At 36.5% G+C, this 17,065-nt stretch overlaps 1 protein-coding gene across 1 annotated transcript in view; it reads right to left on the bottom strand.

Moving 5' to 3' along the window:
• Positions 1–17,065, bottom strand: part of lrp2b (low density lipoprotein receptor-related protein 2b) — a 47,298-nt gene that overhangs the window by 26,631 nt on the left and 3,602 nt on the right. Inside the window, exons 5-35 of the mRNA XM_051915532.1 lie at positions 15,125–15,235; positions 14,881–14,994; positions 14,466–14,582; positions 14,179–14,322; positions 13,139–13,255; positions 12,288–12,416; positions 11,566–11,735; positions 11,263–11,486; positions 10,963–11,169; positions 9,726–9,928; positions 9,483–9,623; positions 9,068–9,277; positions 8,486–8,678; positions 8,113–8,238; positions 7,784–7,914; positions 7,489–7,626; positions 6,771–7,049; positions 6,447–6,686; positions 6,145–6,267; positions 4,709–4,825; positions 3,706–4,083; positions 3,345–3,593; positions 2,871–3,079; positions 2,552–2,736; positions 1,768–1,996; positions 1,483–1,660; positions 1,264–1,392; positions 999–1,165; positions 603–746; positions 351–460; positions 86–263 (exon numbers count right to left, since the gene is read on the bottom strand). Coding sequence (XP_051771492.1) covers positions 86–263; positions 351–460; positions 603–746; positions 999–1,165; positions 1,264–1,392; positions 1,483–1,660; positions 1,768–1,996; positions 2,552–2,736; positions 2,871–3,079; positions 3,345–3,593; positions 3,706–4,083; positions 4,709–4,825; positions 6,145–6,267; positions 6,447–6,686; positions 6,771–7,049; positions 7,489–7,626; positions 7,784–7,914; positions 8,113–8,238; positions 8,486–8,678; positions 9,068–9,277; positions 9,483–9,623; positions 9,726–9,928; positions 10,963–11,169; positions 11,263–11,486; positions 11,566–11,735; positions 12,288–12,416; positions 13,139–13,255; positions 14,179–14,322; positions 14,466–14,582; positions 14,881–14,994; positions 15,125–15,235 — 5,390 coding nt within the window. The remainder of the gene's footprint in view (positions 1–85; positions 264–350; positions 461–602; positions 747–998; positions 1,166–1,263; positions 1,393–1,482; positions 1,661–1,767; positions 1,997–2,551; positions 2,737–2,870; positions 3,080–3,344; positions 3,594–3,705; positions 4,084–4,708; positions 4,826–6,144; positions 6,268–6,446; positions 6,687–6,770; positions 7,050–7,488; positions 7,627–7,783; positions 7,915–8,112; positions 8,239–8,485; positions 8,679–9,067; positions 9,278–9,482; positions 9,624–9,725; positions 9,929–10,962; positions 11,170–11,262; positions 11,487–11,565; positions 11,736–12,287; positions 12,417–13,138; positions 13,256–14,178; positions 14,323–14,465; positions 14,583–14,880; positions 14,995–15,124; positions 15,236–17,065) is intronic.

The raw sequence follows: 17,065 nt of genomic DNA, 5'->3' as shown, positions 1-17,065 counted from the left end.
CAGAGAAATACCAAAGCCAGGAAATTAGTGCAAGTGCATAATGAATTATTTCTGCATGTGGATTTATGAGCAAGTGATGTCTCACCATTCCAGTTTGAGGGACACCCCAGTATATCTTTCTGGCCTCTATGTCTGCAGCGATGAACTCAACATTGCCCAGGTTACCAGTGTAGAGGTTTCTGAGGTTCCCACCATCCATGTCTGCACTTGCCACCTTTGGTGGAACTCCACTGTCTGAACCTCTGTCTGTCCAGAAGAGTTTCCTGCATGGGTGAGTGGATGATGACAGTACATTAATAACTAAAGCATGAGTACAGGACCAATGTGTACTAGTCGCAAAAAGTGTGTACCCCCTGGCTGGATCAAGAGCTATTCCTATTGGCTCTCCAGCTCCCTCTGGTTTCCCTGTGTTTGTGATGATAGTCTTCCTGTAATGTTGAGATCCATCAGCCCTGATCACCTTTTGGGGGGAGAAGGGATAAAATAAAAATAATAATACATAAAATAATTAAATAAATTATATATTACAAATTAATTCAATAAATTGATATGATATAATATGGTGATATGTGTTAATGATCTTAAGAAATGATGATGTTCACCTCAATGGCCTTAACTGAGGGATTAGTGTAGTACATGACTCGTGTTATCCAATCAAATGCAAGACCGGAGGGGGAACCAATGATAGCAGCTGGTGCAAACTGAGTTCGATTGGCTCCATCTGTATTGCTTCTATAAATTGAGCCCTGGAGGAAAAATTCAACCTTAGTTTCATGATAAACACTAGTATTTGTTTCCTTTTTTATTTTAGTTCTTATTTGTTTTTTTTTTTTTATAAATGCTCCTTCTCATTATTTTCTCTTAATCTTTCAGTATTATTTTGTAGCACTAATTTGACTGTAAAATATTGTTTAATAGTTAAAAATAGTGTCAGTTTATGAGTAATGTTATGAGTTAATTCCAAAACAACGTTCTAAGATATTGACTGATTTACTGACAGTGCCTTGCACCCAGTAGACAAACTGCTCTTGGTCATCAAAATCAATATCTCGGCCCTGTGTGATGCCTGAAATTGGTGCCATGGCATTGTTGGATGTGTCATTGGGGTTGAGAGGGATTCCCATAATCACTGTATCTCTGACGACCATCAAGAATGGTGTGTCATCTAGGAAAAATAAGTATTGCAGCATTATTAAGTCAAGTAAAAGGCCATAAGACCTCAAGAACTCAAATGGCACACAGTAATTTTGTCAAGACTCTGACCTTTAGTACAAGTAAGACCATCGCTGGCAAGGATCCAGCCAGACTGGCAGTCACACTTGTAGTATCGGGGTCTTAAGGTCGATAGCAGACACAGCTGACTGCATGGATGGTTCTCACAGGGGTTAAGTGCTGTATGGGAGCCAACAGACTATGTTAGTCAAGTGAAAAAAAAAAAACAGTCAGAATCCCTTTCATTAATAACCTGCATGAAAACCTAACCTAAAGGCTGCTTGACGGGGTGATCCATGACGATGCCCATGCACTGGTACACACTGGTCAGAAGTGTGGTGATGTTTCCTCCATGAAATTTGTTAGTCCTCATGATTTGACTTGTGTAGTGGTCACTCCAGTAGATGTTGTCTTCGAAGATGGTTATGCCATGTGGTTGCTGAAGAACCTGTGACACAGAGATGTGTGATGATTGAAAAATATGACACGAGATAAACTCAGACTGTGCCCTTATACTTCATGTAAAATATAGATGGTTTTTAACCAGGAGTTTACCATGTCACTTGCAAAAACTTGATGCCTGTTTTCGCCATCGTAGTCACAGTAGTCAATATATTTCAGGTAGGCGTCAACAAAGTATAGTCTTCTAGTTGTGTAATCCAGGGTGAGTCCATTGGGCCAGTATACCTTGCTAGTCACAATTGCTCTTCTTGCAAATCCATCCATACTAGCCTGTTCTATGCGAGGGTTCTGACCCCAGTCTGACCAGAACATTAGATTGGTACTGAGAGAAAACAGAAGGAATTATGATTTTTTTGAAACAAGACTCCACCTTAAGTGATCTTAAAAGGACAGTTTACACACATCATTTACTGACCCTCATGTCATTTCAAACCCATAAGACTTTCATTCATCTTCAAAACACAAATGAAGATATTTTAATGAAACCTGAGAGATTTCTGTCCCTCTACTGAAAGTTCAAAGAGTCCATAATGAGATCGTAAAAGTAATCCATATGAATCAAGCAGTTTAAATGAAGTGACACAATCACTTTAATGATAAACAAATTTAATTTAAGATTGTATTCACACACACAAACATTGATTAATAGAGCACATCAAATATGGTTTTCAAGACAGAATCTCAAATGTGCTTGCCTGACACAAGAGAACCAATAAGGTTTGTTCTCCATCAAGCAAATACAATAAAAGTCTTATGGGTTTGGAATGACATAGTGAGTAAATGATGACAGAATTTTCATTTTTGGGTGAATTTAAAATTTCAAGAGTCTCTCAAAATTTATTAAGACAAAAAATAGCAACAAATCAGTAATGCATACTGGTTGCGGGGATCTAGAGCCAGTCCACGAGGGCTGGTGACATTCTTGGTAATCAGAATCTTCCGGAAGCGGCCATCCAGAGTGGCAACTTCAATGTTCTCCATGACGTAGTCGGTCCAGTAAATGTTTCTACCAACCCAATCCACTGCTATACTCTCAGGCACCATCAGGCCTGATGAGAACACCTAACATATCGGCATTACCAAATGAATGAATCCCAAACTGTACTTGATGAACGTAAAAGTAATACATCTATAAAATGAAATTCATAAGCCCTACAAGATAACTAGACCAATCTTTATATCTTCTTATTACTTACCTGTTTTTTGTCTGTGCCATTCTGGAATGAACTATAGATCATTTTCTCAGATGAATCACCCCAGTAGACTCTTTTATTAACATCATCAAAGTCTACAGCAACGATGCTCACACCACTGACTACGGGATTGACAAGGGGTGGCCTGAAGTAGATGCGGTTGGCGACGATCTGACTGCGTCTGGCCACCAGAAGTAAGGCATCACCTGGGGCTGGAACATATTACACATTTTCAGCAGATTTCATCCTTATACTACTTTACAAAAAAAAAAATTGAAGCTACTTTACAAGAAATGTTTTAGATTTGGTGTTAGTTGGAGCAGTGTGAACTAGCCTTAAAATCAGTGAGTTCTTGGATATTTGACTAGAAATGCAATTCAGCAACATGTTGTACTTCATAAAGTCTTCAATGAATTTGAATGAATTTCAATGAAGTTCAATCATGTTTGATGTGTAAACAAAAGAGATGTTACTTACAGATGGCTTTGCATGTACGTCCATCTGGCTCCAGCTGGTAGCCATCTTGGCAGTAGCATCGGAAGGAGCCACGCTCATTGAAGCAGGTTTGACTGCAGAATCCAGGGATCAGACACTCATTTATGTCGTCGCAGGTCTTTGAGTCATTCAGCAGCTGGAATCCTGGGTCACAGGTACACTGAGCTCCAAATGGACCCTGAATACATCCATGACTACAGCCCCCATTATTCGCCTGACAGTCATCTTCATCTAATAAGACAAAAAATGACAAAGAAAGAGACAGAATAGCAGTCTGAGAAGTTCATCAACAACATACTGCAACATTTAACAACTGTTTTACTCGAGCAGCAGTAGTACTCACTGCAGAGGGGAGACTCGTCAGCTCCATTGGGGCAGTCTCTTTGGCCATCACACACCTGAGCCTCTGTGATGCACACCTGGTCTGTGGGACACAACCACTGACCTGATGGGCAGCTGAATGGTGGTGTGGGACAGTTTGTTTCATCGCTCATATCCCTGCAGTCATTATCCCCATCACAAACCCAGCTCTGAGGCACACAGTTTCCATTAGCACACTGGAACTGTACAGAACTGCAGGTATGGGGTGGGCAGCCATTGTGCTCATCAGAGCCGTCCTCACAGTCTGGATGGCCATCACATTCCCACACTTTCGGAATGCAAAATCCGTCGACCTGGCACTGGAACTCATTGTCATGGCACAGACCTGGCCCACGTGTGGCTGCACATGAAATACCAGCTATTAGTTATCGCTAGCATTATTTTATTAACATTAATTGCTAATTATTAATTCAAAAATCAAAATAGATACACATTTAGTAACTTATAGTCTCTTATATCCATATTAAGATGATGATGAAATATATGGCATATATAATCCAATGTTTCTGTTCTGAAAATGTTAGATGACAACAACAATTAAAATCATACATTTTATTATTATTTTTATATATGCGTATTATTTAATTTTGATGTTTATTTAATGTTTATTATTAGAAAATTAAAAAAAAATCTACAGAAATCAAGGTTTTAAACTGTATTTAAATATTTGTGAAATTTGTAAACCTTGTGGAAAATTAATAGAGATTAAAATACTTTAAGGTTGACAATAAATAATTATGAAAGATTTGCAAACCCTGTTATGTTGGTTGAAAGTGCCTTATATCAATGATATGAAATATGTAAACTAAAGACTGATTTACTTCCAAGTACATCAATCTAATGTGTTTATTTTCACAGACATGGTGGAGTTAATTGCAAAAAAAAAATCTTAAAATGAACAAATTTATGTCATATGATCCCCTAAAACCAAGCTGAAAGAGGACTTCTAAACACATATAACTTACGACAGCCGCTCTCATCTGAGTGGTCCCTGCAGTCATAAACCCCATCACAGCGGTAGCTCTGACTCACACACTGGTCTCCACTGGCACATGCAAACTCATATGTTGCACAAGAGTACACTACCCAAAACACAGAACATTCATGTCATTCATGTTAATTAAAGTCGTGATAAAACAGAACTTGTTATCAACAAAGAAAAAATGTAGGGTGGGGACATAGCTCTATGCATTGACAGTTGATTTTAATTTTAAAATTTTAAAATATGGTCATTGCTCTCAAAAGTGGAGGAACAAGCTTGGAGGGGCGGAGTTTAAGTGGATTAAATGATTGGAGAAATCCTGCATACATCACCAGAGAGAAGTGCAGTTTTCATTGAAAGGTCCATTTATTACTTTTTATTAAACATTACAAGGTGAAAAACTTTTTAAAAAATGAAATATGCATGGATGAATTTTTCACAATAACATCTACAACATGCATTTAGAAAATAGATTTTCCATTTCATGCCGACTTTAAGTGGATCCTTTGAGTACAAACCAATACCTTAAAGGGTTAGTTCACCCATAAATGAAAATTCTGTTATTAATTACTCACCCTCATGTCGTTGCACACTCGTAAGACCTTCGTTCATCTTCGGAACACAAATTAAGATATTTTTGATAAAATCCGATGGCTCAGTGAAGCCTCCATTGCTAGCAAGATAAATAACACTTTCAGATGCCCAGAAAGCTACTAAAGACATATTTAAAACAGTGATTCAACCTTAATGTTATGAAGCGACAAGAATATTTTTAGTGTGCCAAAAAAAACAAATAACGACTTTATTCAACAATATCTAGTGATGGCCGATTTCAAAACACTGCTTCATGAATCTTCAAAGCTTTACAAATCTTTTGTTTCAAATCAGTGGTTCGGCGCACGTATCGAACTGCCAAAGTCACGCGATTTCAGTAAACGAGGCTTCGTTATGTCATAAGTGTTTCGAAAAATTCAGTGGTTCACCACTGGGGGGCATGACTTTGGCAGTTTGATACACGCTCTGAACCACTGATTCGAAACTTCCAAACCTCCAAAGCTTCACGAATCAGTGTTTTGAAATCGCCTATCACTACATATTGTTGAATAAAGTCATTATTTTGTTTTTTTGGCTCACAAAAAGTATTCTTGTTGCTTCATAACATTAAGATTGAACCACTGTAGTCACATGAACTGTTTTAAATATGTCTTTAGTAGCTTCCTGGGCATCTGAAAGTGTTATTTATCTTGCTGGCAATGCAGGCCTCACTGAGCCATTGGATTTTATCAAAAATATCTTAATTTGTGTTCCGAAGATGAACAAAGGTCTTACGGGTGTGGAACGACATGAGGGTGAGTAATTAATGATAGAATTTTCATTTTTGTGTAAACTAAACCTTTAAAAATCAAATCACTGTCTTACCACAATCCTTCTCATCAGAGCCATCCAAACAGTCCTGGTCTCCATCACAGACATATGAGTTATAGATACAGCGGTGATCTGGACACAGGAAGAAGCCAGGCTGGCAGGTGGTGATGGTGGAATCTGGAAGAGGACAGAGGAGAATGACAGTGGTTATATAATTAACTTAATGCTGAGCTAGGGGTGGGCTTCTAGAACTTTTCAGAATGCATTTTTTTAATCAAAATGTCCAATAAGCATTTCTGCATATTCACTGACCCTACATCCACCCCCGTTTATGTATTTCATACTTCAATACTCACTGCACTCTCTCTCATCAGAACCATCGCCACAGTCATTGAATGCATCACACACCCACGCTTTTGGGATGCAGTTTCCATTGGTGCAAGCAAAGAGGTTGGATGAGCAGGTGGTTGGACCACGTGTGGGACAGTTATCCTCATCTGTCCCATCACCACAGTCATCATGTCCATCACAGCGCCATCCAGCAGGGATGCAGTGCTTGTTCCCACAGGTGAAGGCATATGGAGAGCAGGTTGTACCTGATTAAAAAGGTGAAATGAGATGTTTAAGACATGTCTAGGTCTTTAGGTGGTGCTCAAGCACACTCACATGTACATACAAACCTGGATCTGTGCAGTTGGCTTCATCTGTTTTATCGACGCAGTCGTTCACACCGTCACAGCGGTAAGAATTTGGTACGCATCGGCCCCCGTCACAGGGAAAAGCATAGTCTCCACAGTTATCATCTGGTGGGGGCTCAGAGTCATCCTTTACACAGTCCCTTTGGTTCTCCTGCAGCTTCATGCCATAGGGACATCCGCACACACGGTTGGACGCAGGCGTAGGGAAACAGAAGTGGCTGCAGCGGCCGTTTGAAATCAGATTGCATCTGCTTTTGAATACTGTACACAGCAATGAGATTACAGTAGCTGATTATCACTTACATTGTATGTGACAAATAACACCTTACATCTAGCAAGTACAAGGGTCATTTTTTTTGTCCCATCTATTTATTTATTAAAAAATACAAAAACATGAATACACTTCTTCTATGATGAGCCTGCGTTTCATTTCTGAATTAAAATTCATTTGAAATTTTTCTTGGGGTGAATAAAGTAAAAAATGTCTGAGTGGCCGGACATCATAATGAAGTAAAATGCTTAATTAAAAAAATGACATTCTGTACGAAAAAAAAAAAAAAGCACATTATTAGTAGTAGTGGTATATTAAAACTGGCATCATGTCGAAACATATCTAAATAGTGCAGAAAAATAGATGAAATTCCAGTGACACAGATGCTCTTGCTTACTAAACTGCTGTCTGTTTATGCAATTCACTCACAGTCCTGGAGATCAGCTGAATAGGCCTTGACATTCATTATGCCCGAGATGCCCTTTCGCAGGATTATATTTTCCCCACCATCCCTCTTCCTCATTCGAAAAACAGAATTCATCCTCCAGTCTGACACAAACAAATGATCTAAAAATGGTGGAGACAGAACAGTCAGTGACAAGTGGAACAAATCTAAAATATATATATTCAGTGGCTGTGTAACAGGCTTTGTAGTTTAAAATCATCTCAATATCAACATCATAATGTGGCTGTGAGATTAATGAAGAAACACAGAAGTGACAACCTGTGTGTATCGTAAGCGAGAAAGGGTGAGTGATTTGTCCAATGCTGGAGAAGGCCTGTCGGTCTAGCCCATCAATGCTCACATGCTCAATCCGGTCCAGCTGCGCATCAACCCAATACAGCCTATCCATTCTGTGGAGCAAAAAAAAAAAAAAATTCTTTCCAAGACACATTCCTCAGCCTTTAGCCCTCTTTTTTAATAGTCCAAACTGATCCTTGTGTCGGGATGAAATATGAATGGAAAGTGAATAAACCCATCTCATTTACAAACTATTTCAGAAATCAAATGGTTAGTACTGGAAACTGTTGATTTTAAGAGGACTTCCTTACAGGTAATCAACAGCAAGTCCGTTAGGCCAGCCAAGTGTTGTGTTAATTAGCGGAACAGCATTGCTTCCATCTGTGTATGCTTTGGTGATCACAGCTGGACGGTACCAATCAGACCAGAAGAGGTATCTAAAAATTGCAAAATAGAGCTCTCTATTAAGTTCCATAAAAATGTAACTAAAAAAAATAAATAATAATAAATAAAAAAAAAAAAAAAAAAAAAACACACAAATGCTCAAATCTGAAGAACAATTAATGATTATTTAGGTCTTATATGTAATTATGTTATTCTGTATTTACACTACATTATACAGATGTTTTATTTAGCACAAGATTCTATTCTAAATGATGTATTCTTGCCCATGATGTCTCATACCCTGCACTGGGGTGCACAGCAATACCCCGGGGGTAATTCAAGTTTTTAACGATGTCCCGTCTTGATCCATCTGTTACTTTAAAAGCTGAGACGGTGCGATATGTGCTAGATGTCCAGAAGAGGATCTTAGAGGTCCAGTCATAAGCCATTGACTCCACAGAGCCCACTCTGTAACCTGTCAGAATCTCATGATCTGAGAAATAACAAAATAATGGTTTTATATTTTATTAAAATGTTACTGAAATTGGTGAAAATGTATAATTTTATATATGAATATTTTTTTTTATAAATATTTGTATTTTTTTTTATTATAATATTGTATTATAATTATTATATTGTAATTTATAATTGTATTATTTATAAAAAATATTTAAAATTCATATAAAAAGTAATTAATACTAAATTTATGGGATTATTTTTTCTCATGTTTTATTTGTAATATCAGATTAATTTTAACATCACTGTTTGGATTCAATCAAAGATGTTACTTGGCCTGAAAAGTTTGAAGACCACTGAACAGTTTAATATACAATTGTTGGAAAAAAAAAAAAAAAAAAAGCTGTGTGTTTTCCAGTGACTCACTGGTGCCATTGATGGGTGATTTGTAAATGAGCTGCCGCATTCTGTCATTGTAGAACACAGTCTCCACTGACCCATCATACTCCACTCCAGAACCAGAGAAGGTTTCGGCCATGCCAGCGAGCGGCAGGGTGACATCCTCCTGAGAAGACACGTTAAGAGGAATCCCCCTGACTGCTTGTGCATTAGCCACCAGTAAATAATCTTTAATCTCTGAAAGAGAAAGACATGTTTGTTTCAGAGGATCTGGTGCAACTGAAACTGAAAATAAAGCCTGTAAACTGTAATTTTTTCAATGTTAAATACACTTTCATATGCCACTATCCCATGTATATCACCAACTAATTCAACAAACAAAAAAAAAACAAAAAAACAGTGAGGTTCATGATTTGCCAGGCAGGCTCTGTCTGTCACTCACTAAAGCAAGTGTGGCGGTCATCCTGGAGGTCGTATCCTAGGCGACACTTGCAACGGTAACCCAGTCCGTCGTTGTCTGTGCGGTGACTCAGAAGGCAGATTTGCTGACACCCGCCATTGTGTCTGCCACATGGGTTTATCACTGCAGTCAGAAAAAGGCCAATTATGATGTATACTTAGAACTGACCTTGTTATTTTTTGAGTATTTTATAGTTTGTATTATAAATATTCAACTTTGTTTTACCAAAGGGCTGAAGAGCTGGATGGGAAACCACAATCTGTCCAGGCCTGTTAGTAGAGCGGTAGAGAAAAGTTGGGTCACTGCCATTGAAGCGGTTGGTCCGAATCACACCCATCTTGACCCAGTCAGTGAAAAAAGCATGGTTCTCAAATACCGAAATCCCGAACGGGTGGGGGACCTGATGACCTCCATTCAGCACTGTTTTCCTAGTGGCACATTTGAGAGCACAAACATAAATTTAGCAATCAGTTTTCTTAAAAGTGCACTATATCAGTGGTTCTCAACCTTTTTGACTACAAACCCCCTATTGTCCACAACAATGTTTGAAGGCGCCATGACAGTCCAGTTATTACCTGTCTAGTAATTTACTAGACAGGATTATGGCTAAGGATGTTTTAAAATCATAATTTCTACCAAATAAAATATTTTAGAGCTTGGCATTACTATAAAAATGTATATTCATTACGAAAATGTTGATGGAGTTTTAAGATTTTAAGAATTTACATGACTTTTCCAGGTCTAGAAATAACACTTTTAAAATTGGACTACATCATATATCCAGGTTTTTCTAGAATTCTGAAGCCTCATTTATAAAGACATGCGATGATCCTATGAAAGATTGATAAAATGTCCATAAGCACAACAAAATGTTCCTAAATGCATCCCACTTTATAAATCACAGTTCAATTTAAATTCAAGTGCAATGTGAACAAGCACGTCGACTCCACCTACAGAATGCCATCAAACAAAGCCTTTATGGATCAGAAAAAGTATACCACTTATCATCATGGTCAAATGTATCCACCTTATTTTTAACTGACCTGATTATCTATTTATCTTTACATTTTAATGTTGGATTATTTTACTGGTATATATGAGCACAAAAAAGTGTGTATGTATGCTCTTCAGTTGGCGTATGCATAAGAACATCTTCACATCAGTTTTTGTCTGCATAAATCCCAATTTGTTCCTCACTTATGTAGGACGAAATCCATGGAATTTTACAAAATCCCATAGAAGGTGCATTTTATAAATATAAAACTATTTTTGAGGGGATGCAATAAAATAAGAAATATTTTGATTTGTACTTGTTTTTTCCTATTTTAAATAATTTTAGGTCATCTTGAGGCCCCCTTGGACTTTTGCTAAGGCCTCCTAATGGGCTCTGGCCCCCCGGTTGAGAACCACTGATTTATATGGCCCTAAAAGGTTTAAAATAGCAATTTGCGGATTATAATACCTGTCCAAGCCACTATATGTGACAGTCTCTACCAGGTTAAAATGGCTGTCTGTCCAGTAAACTCTCTTGGTAACCAAATCCAAGGTGATTCCAGTAGGGGAACCTAGTCTGGTCTTAACTAACTCAAACCGGTTACTACCATCCATGAAGGCCCGCTCCAATTTCACATTATCTGTGTTATATCCAGAGTCTGTGAAGAACATGTATCTGTAGGAGACAGGATAAAGCAATCAGACATGAAAATAGATGAGTTAAAGTTTCCTTTACAACACACTGAATCACATCCACACACATACTTACCCCACAGTTGGGTCTAGAGCAAGCCCGTGAGGAGTCACCAAGTTTTCGGCGATCAGCGTGACACGGTTTCCCCCATCATAATCGCATGCTTCAATTCTCTCCACACGTTCCTCAACAAGGTACAGCTTGAAGTTGATCCAGTCCACAGCCACATTCTGGGCACTGTGCACTGCTTCAGACAGAACCTCTGTCTTATCGCTACCATCAAAATTTATGGAGTAAACCTGAAAAAATTGTTTGTTTTTGTGAGCATAACTGTATTCATATTTACATTGTAATTTCACACTATAAACCATGAAACACCTTCTGAGAATTGGTATCCGTCCAGAATATCCTTTGAGTGTGCCAGTTGTAACCAACACCCACAGCGTAACCTTTACCATCTGATTGGACCAGAAGTCTGACAAACCGCCCATGTATATCTGCCATCTTGATATCACGCCCATCTGTGAAGATCAGCTGTGGTAAACCCCCTGTGAGGACCAAGAAGACGAGATGTTACAATGTACTATCGAAAATGTAAATAAAATTCTAAAATGCTGTGCACAACCTAAAAAGCCAAATAGCAGTTGACTAAAATACTATAACATTTGGCTATATGACTATGCCATTTCTATTTTTATCTGCATTATACTACTATTGTGATTCTCATATGGTGATGCGTCTGTACGGCAGACGGTGATGTAAAAAAACACAAGTAATTGCAAATTATGAAATGCAAGTAACCACATAATTATGTATTTTTTAATAGCAAAAAAAGGCTTTTGTGTATTTGTGGCAATAAAAATTATACAAATTTTTTCCTAGTAGTGCCTTCAGTGTAGGCAGCTGATGTTTAATTGATGCTTTGAATGGGATTCATAGTACTGTGGGAAGAGCTGCTGTGATCCTGTATTAAAATTTTGAACTCTAACAGTTTGAGGCATTAAAATAGATTAGAATTAAATTTAGAAATACCACTCATTTAGCAATACGTTCGAAGTTTTAGCTTGTTAAAAGCAGTTTCAGTTCTATTTTCTACTCACCTGAAATATTGGCCTTGCAGACATGACCCTGCTCCAGGAAGTATCCATCAGCACAGCTGCAATGATGTGTGCCTGGGCGATCCTCACAGAAATGATCACAGATACCCCAAATTTTACAGTCATCATAGTCTGAGGATGAACCACATACATGAGTCAAATGCATTCATACATACAATGACTTGAATACATTTTACATTTCTGAATTAAAAGTAATTTTGATTTGTTGGTTTTTTTGGGGGGATTAATGTGGAAAAGTCCAGAGATTGCAACAAATTTAGTTTGGTATAATCTTTTTTATATAATTTCACTAATAAAATAAGCAGTAAATCAGCTCTGTCTTAAAATATGATTAATATTTTAACTTTCATCCATCAAATCAAAGTGCTACATAACTAAAATGCAGGAAGCCATTTTATTGTCATGTGACAAGAAGCCATTTTGTTGTCATGTAAAATAAAAACTATAACTATAACTATAACTTAAAAAAAAATAATAATAATAATAATGATTATGCATACTCACATTTTGAGTTGAAAGGTATAAAATTGTATTACTGTAACAAAATATCTATCAAAAATGTATGAAATCTGAGAACTTGACACTTGCATTTTGAACTAAATATTTAAAGGATTTCTCATTTCTCTTTTCATAATCTCAGACATCCTTATTAGTCATTAACCCACATGCTAAATCTGTCTTAAAGTGCTAATCCAATAAATTAAGGGTAATTCTGTAAAAAAAACTGGATTGTATAAACTCACAGGAACTATTTTGTCCAGTATAATGTGATATCCAGATTTAGATAAAAATATGATCTGTAATCAGATAATAAAGGGATTTCATGCACTGACCCACACATGTGCGGCTGTCATTGGCCACAGTGAAGCCATCTGGACAGTAGCAGGCTCCACCCTGCGGGCTGGGATGACAGCGGTACTCACAGCTCAAAGCAGAACACTGGTTTAAACCTACAGGACAGAGTGTTATCAGAGGTAGTTAGTTACTGTAACTATCTAGGGCAGCTGAGTGATTACAGCCTGTCTGTCACATGCATAACTTGATATGAAAGTCACATCATCTGGTCATCATCTATATTATAATAAAATGTGACTTTCACCCAGAGACATGTGATTAAAGTAAAAACTCAATACACAAAAAACTAAATAAATTGTCCTGTAATACTGAGGGTATGATTGAGATTATGTTCAAGGCATATCAGTTTATTATTATGGAAGCTTGTTTCCGCCATGGAATAAAAAAAAAAAAAAAAAGGTAATTGCGACTTTTTTTCTAAAAACTCAGTTGCATTTACATCTCGCAATTCTTACTTTTTTCCTGAGAATTGCGTGATATAAAGTCGCAGTTGCGTGTTATAAAGTCAGAATTGCAATATATAAAGTCGCAATTGTGAGTTAAAGTCAGAATCGCGTGATATAAAGTCCCAATTGCGTGTTATAAAGTCAGAATTGTGAGATATAAACTTACAATTGCGAGAAAAAAAGTCCGAATTGTGAGAAAAAAGTCAGAATTGCAAGATATACACACAATTGCGAGAAAAAAAGTCAGAATTCCGAGTTTATATCTCGCAATTCTGACTTTGTAACTCGCAATTTTGAGTTTATATCTCACAATCCTAATAAAAAAGTCAAAATTGCGAGATGTAATCTCACAATTGTGAAAGTCAAATTCGCAATTCGAGAGTCAAAAAGTCGCAATTATCTTTTAATTATTTTTTATTCCGTAGTGGAAACAGGCTTCCATACATTATAGTTATACTGGCATCTAGTGAATACTTTGTGACTGCTGTTAGGCTAACTTGATATATATATATATATATATACTAATATTAATTATTATTAATTATTTCATTTCATGTCTTTTAGGTATTTACCGCAGGTCAGATGTGCTGTAGTATTGCTCTCATCTGTTCCACCAGGGCAGTCAGGGTGTTCATCACACACTTTGTTTATAGGCACACACATTGAAGAGCCTGGACAGGGCCATTCGCCAGGGTAACAGTCTCGGATACCTGGGTCTGAAAGTATGAAATCCTAAGCATTTAGGATAAACTAACTAATCATATGACTAACTAATCATATGTTTTTTTTCTAAATCTTATATAATAGATGTGATTGAATCTGTTGCATATTGACAGGAAAGAGAAGGTGTCAATCTCACCGCATCCATTTTCATCGCTAAAGTCTCCACAGTCATTGATGCCATCACACACCCACTGCTGAGGCATACAGCGCCCATTACTGCAGGCGAACTCTGACCCACTACATGTCCGATACTCTGGCAAAAAAGACAACATAGCAGTGCTTTATTTGGCAGAAAAAAACTATAAGTTAGCTATGTACTATGGCATTTCCTTGGTAGTCAAAACTACATTGTACTACCATGTCCAAAAATGATGGTATTAGCACATACTAAAAACAAGTTACTTTTTGGTACTTTTATTAATGAACTAATGTATATTTTGACTGATTATGACACATAAAGAACCAAAAACACACATTCACTTCCTGATACATTAGCTTTCTGCAATGCCTGCAGCTTTGGTAGAATAGGTGAGAGGTATTGTTGGACCCACCACAGTTTTGCTCATCACTGCTGTCCTCACAGTCATCCCAGTGATCACAGACAAATGACATTGGGATGCAGTATCCACTGGCACATTCAAACTGATGCGACTGACAGTGCCTCGCTGTTTCAGGGAAGAAAGACATAGAAGGGAAAGAAATTGCCATGATGATGTACTGTACATGGTCAAATGATGTACATTAATCTGAACACGCTTTACTGGCGTCTCTGAATGACACTACACTCTCACTCACTGCAGTTGGATTCATCTGATCCATCTCGACAATCTAGTATCCCATCACAGTGCTGAGTGTTGTTGTAGCAAGCACCGTTAGCACATGTCTTCTCTGTGCAGGCTGGGTAATCTGGATTCAACAACAGGAAATTTGCTGAATTTTATTGGCATTCAAAAACCTGGTGATGATAGATTTTTTTACATTACCCATCACCGGCACTCCCTTGTCATTTTGGTAACTGATTTATCTTGAGATTTTTATGTGTACTTTACAATTAAAAGTGGTCATATGCTTTTTGTCTTGTAAAGATAACATTGCTAAAGACCTTTGTAACATTCATCACAGGCCTGTTTGCAATACATTTTAGTTTTTGGAGTTCATTCTGGATCAAATAATATTATTAACAAGTAATATATGTTATATTATTAAAAAAAAAAAAAAATTATTTATTGAAATAATGTTTTTAATTTTCTAACCGTTTTTTAAGCTTCTATATATTGATCAGTAGGAGTCTGTATTGCTACAGAATAATGGTAAATGGCAAATTTCTTTTCATTGTACAGTAGAAAGAGATGTTCTTACAGCCACTATATTTATTTAAATGTTTTATAGGCCTAGGCTGCATTGTGTTGTTTCCGTGATGGAAGTGCTAAAATAAACATGCACATTTGTTACTAAACAGATTTTTTATATTTACATTTTTTATTTAATTTAGGACTAATTTTGTGGTCAAAAAATGTGAACTATTTTAACAAAATAAGAGGGATCGTTCAAAATGAATATTGTTTTTATTTAGTACTCTCCTGAATCAGATATTTTACATAAAAGATGTTTACATATAGTCCACAAGACAAAATGATCCCATTAAAAAGTTTACATACACTTGATTCTTAATACTCTGTGTCTATGATTTTGAGATTCATCTTTTCACACTCAAACACAACTATTACAAAAGGTGAAAACATTCATTGATGCTCCAGAAGGAAACATAATGCATTAAGAGTCGGGGGGTGAAAACTTTTTGAATTTGAAGATCAGAGTAAATTGTACTTATTTTGTCTTCAGGGAAACAATTAAGTATCTTCTGTAGCTTCTGAAGGGCAGTACTAAACAAAAATATGATATTTAAACAAAATAAGAAAAATTTACACATCTTCATCCTGTTCAAAAAATGTACAACCCCAGCTCTTAATGCATTGTGTTTCCTTTTGTAGCATCAGTGAATGCTTTCACCTTTTGTAATAGTTGTGTTTGAGTCCCTCAATTGTCCTCAGTGTGAAAAGATGGATCTGAAAATCATAGTCAATGCTTTAAATATGCAAAAGATGCTGAAAAACCAAAGAATTTGCAGGACCTGAAGGATGTTTCTGAAGAACAGTGGGTGGTTTAACTGTTCAGGACAAATAGGGTACTCATGAACAACTATTACAAAGCAAAACAAAAAACTATCGTGGTCTCGTGAATCATCTAGGTAACGACACACAGTATTAAAAATCAAGCATATGATTATTTTTGAATGGGTCATTTTTTATAAATTCAGCTATTATTTTGTCTTGTGGACTATATTTTGTAAACATCTTTTATGTAAAATATCTTATTCAGGACAGAACTAAATAAAAAAATAACATTCATTTTGTATGATCACTCTTATTTTGTTAAAATACACATTTTGCAGATTCTGCAAGGGCTATGTAATTTTTGACCACATCTGTATATATTAGATTTTATATTATACATAGAATTTAGTATTTTTTTACTTTTATTTTTGTATATAATCTTTATATATATATTCCGAATGTCTGACAGATTTTTAAATTACTATATACAGGTGCTGGTCATATAATTAGAATATCATCAAAAAGTGGATTTATTTCACTAATTCCATTCAAAAAGTGAAACTTGTATATTATATTCATTCATTACACACAGACTGATATATTTCAAATGTTTATTTCTTTT

Source organism: Ctenopharyngodon idella, chromosome 12 (genome assembly GCF_019924925.1).
Source record: "Ctenopharyngodon idella isolate HZGC_01 chromosome 12, HZGC01, whole genome shotgun sequence".
NCBI classification, from domain to species: Eukaryota; Metazoa; Chordata; class Actinopteri; order Cypriniformes; family Xenocyprididae; genus Ctenopharyngodon; species Ctenopharyngodon idella.
Note: the sequence above shows the minus strand (reverse complement) of the source record. Positions and strands in the feature narration are given on the sequence as shown.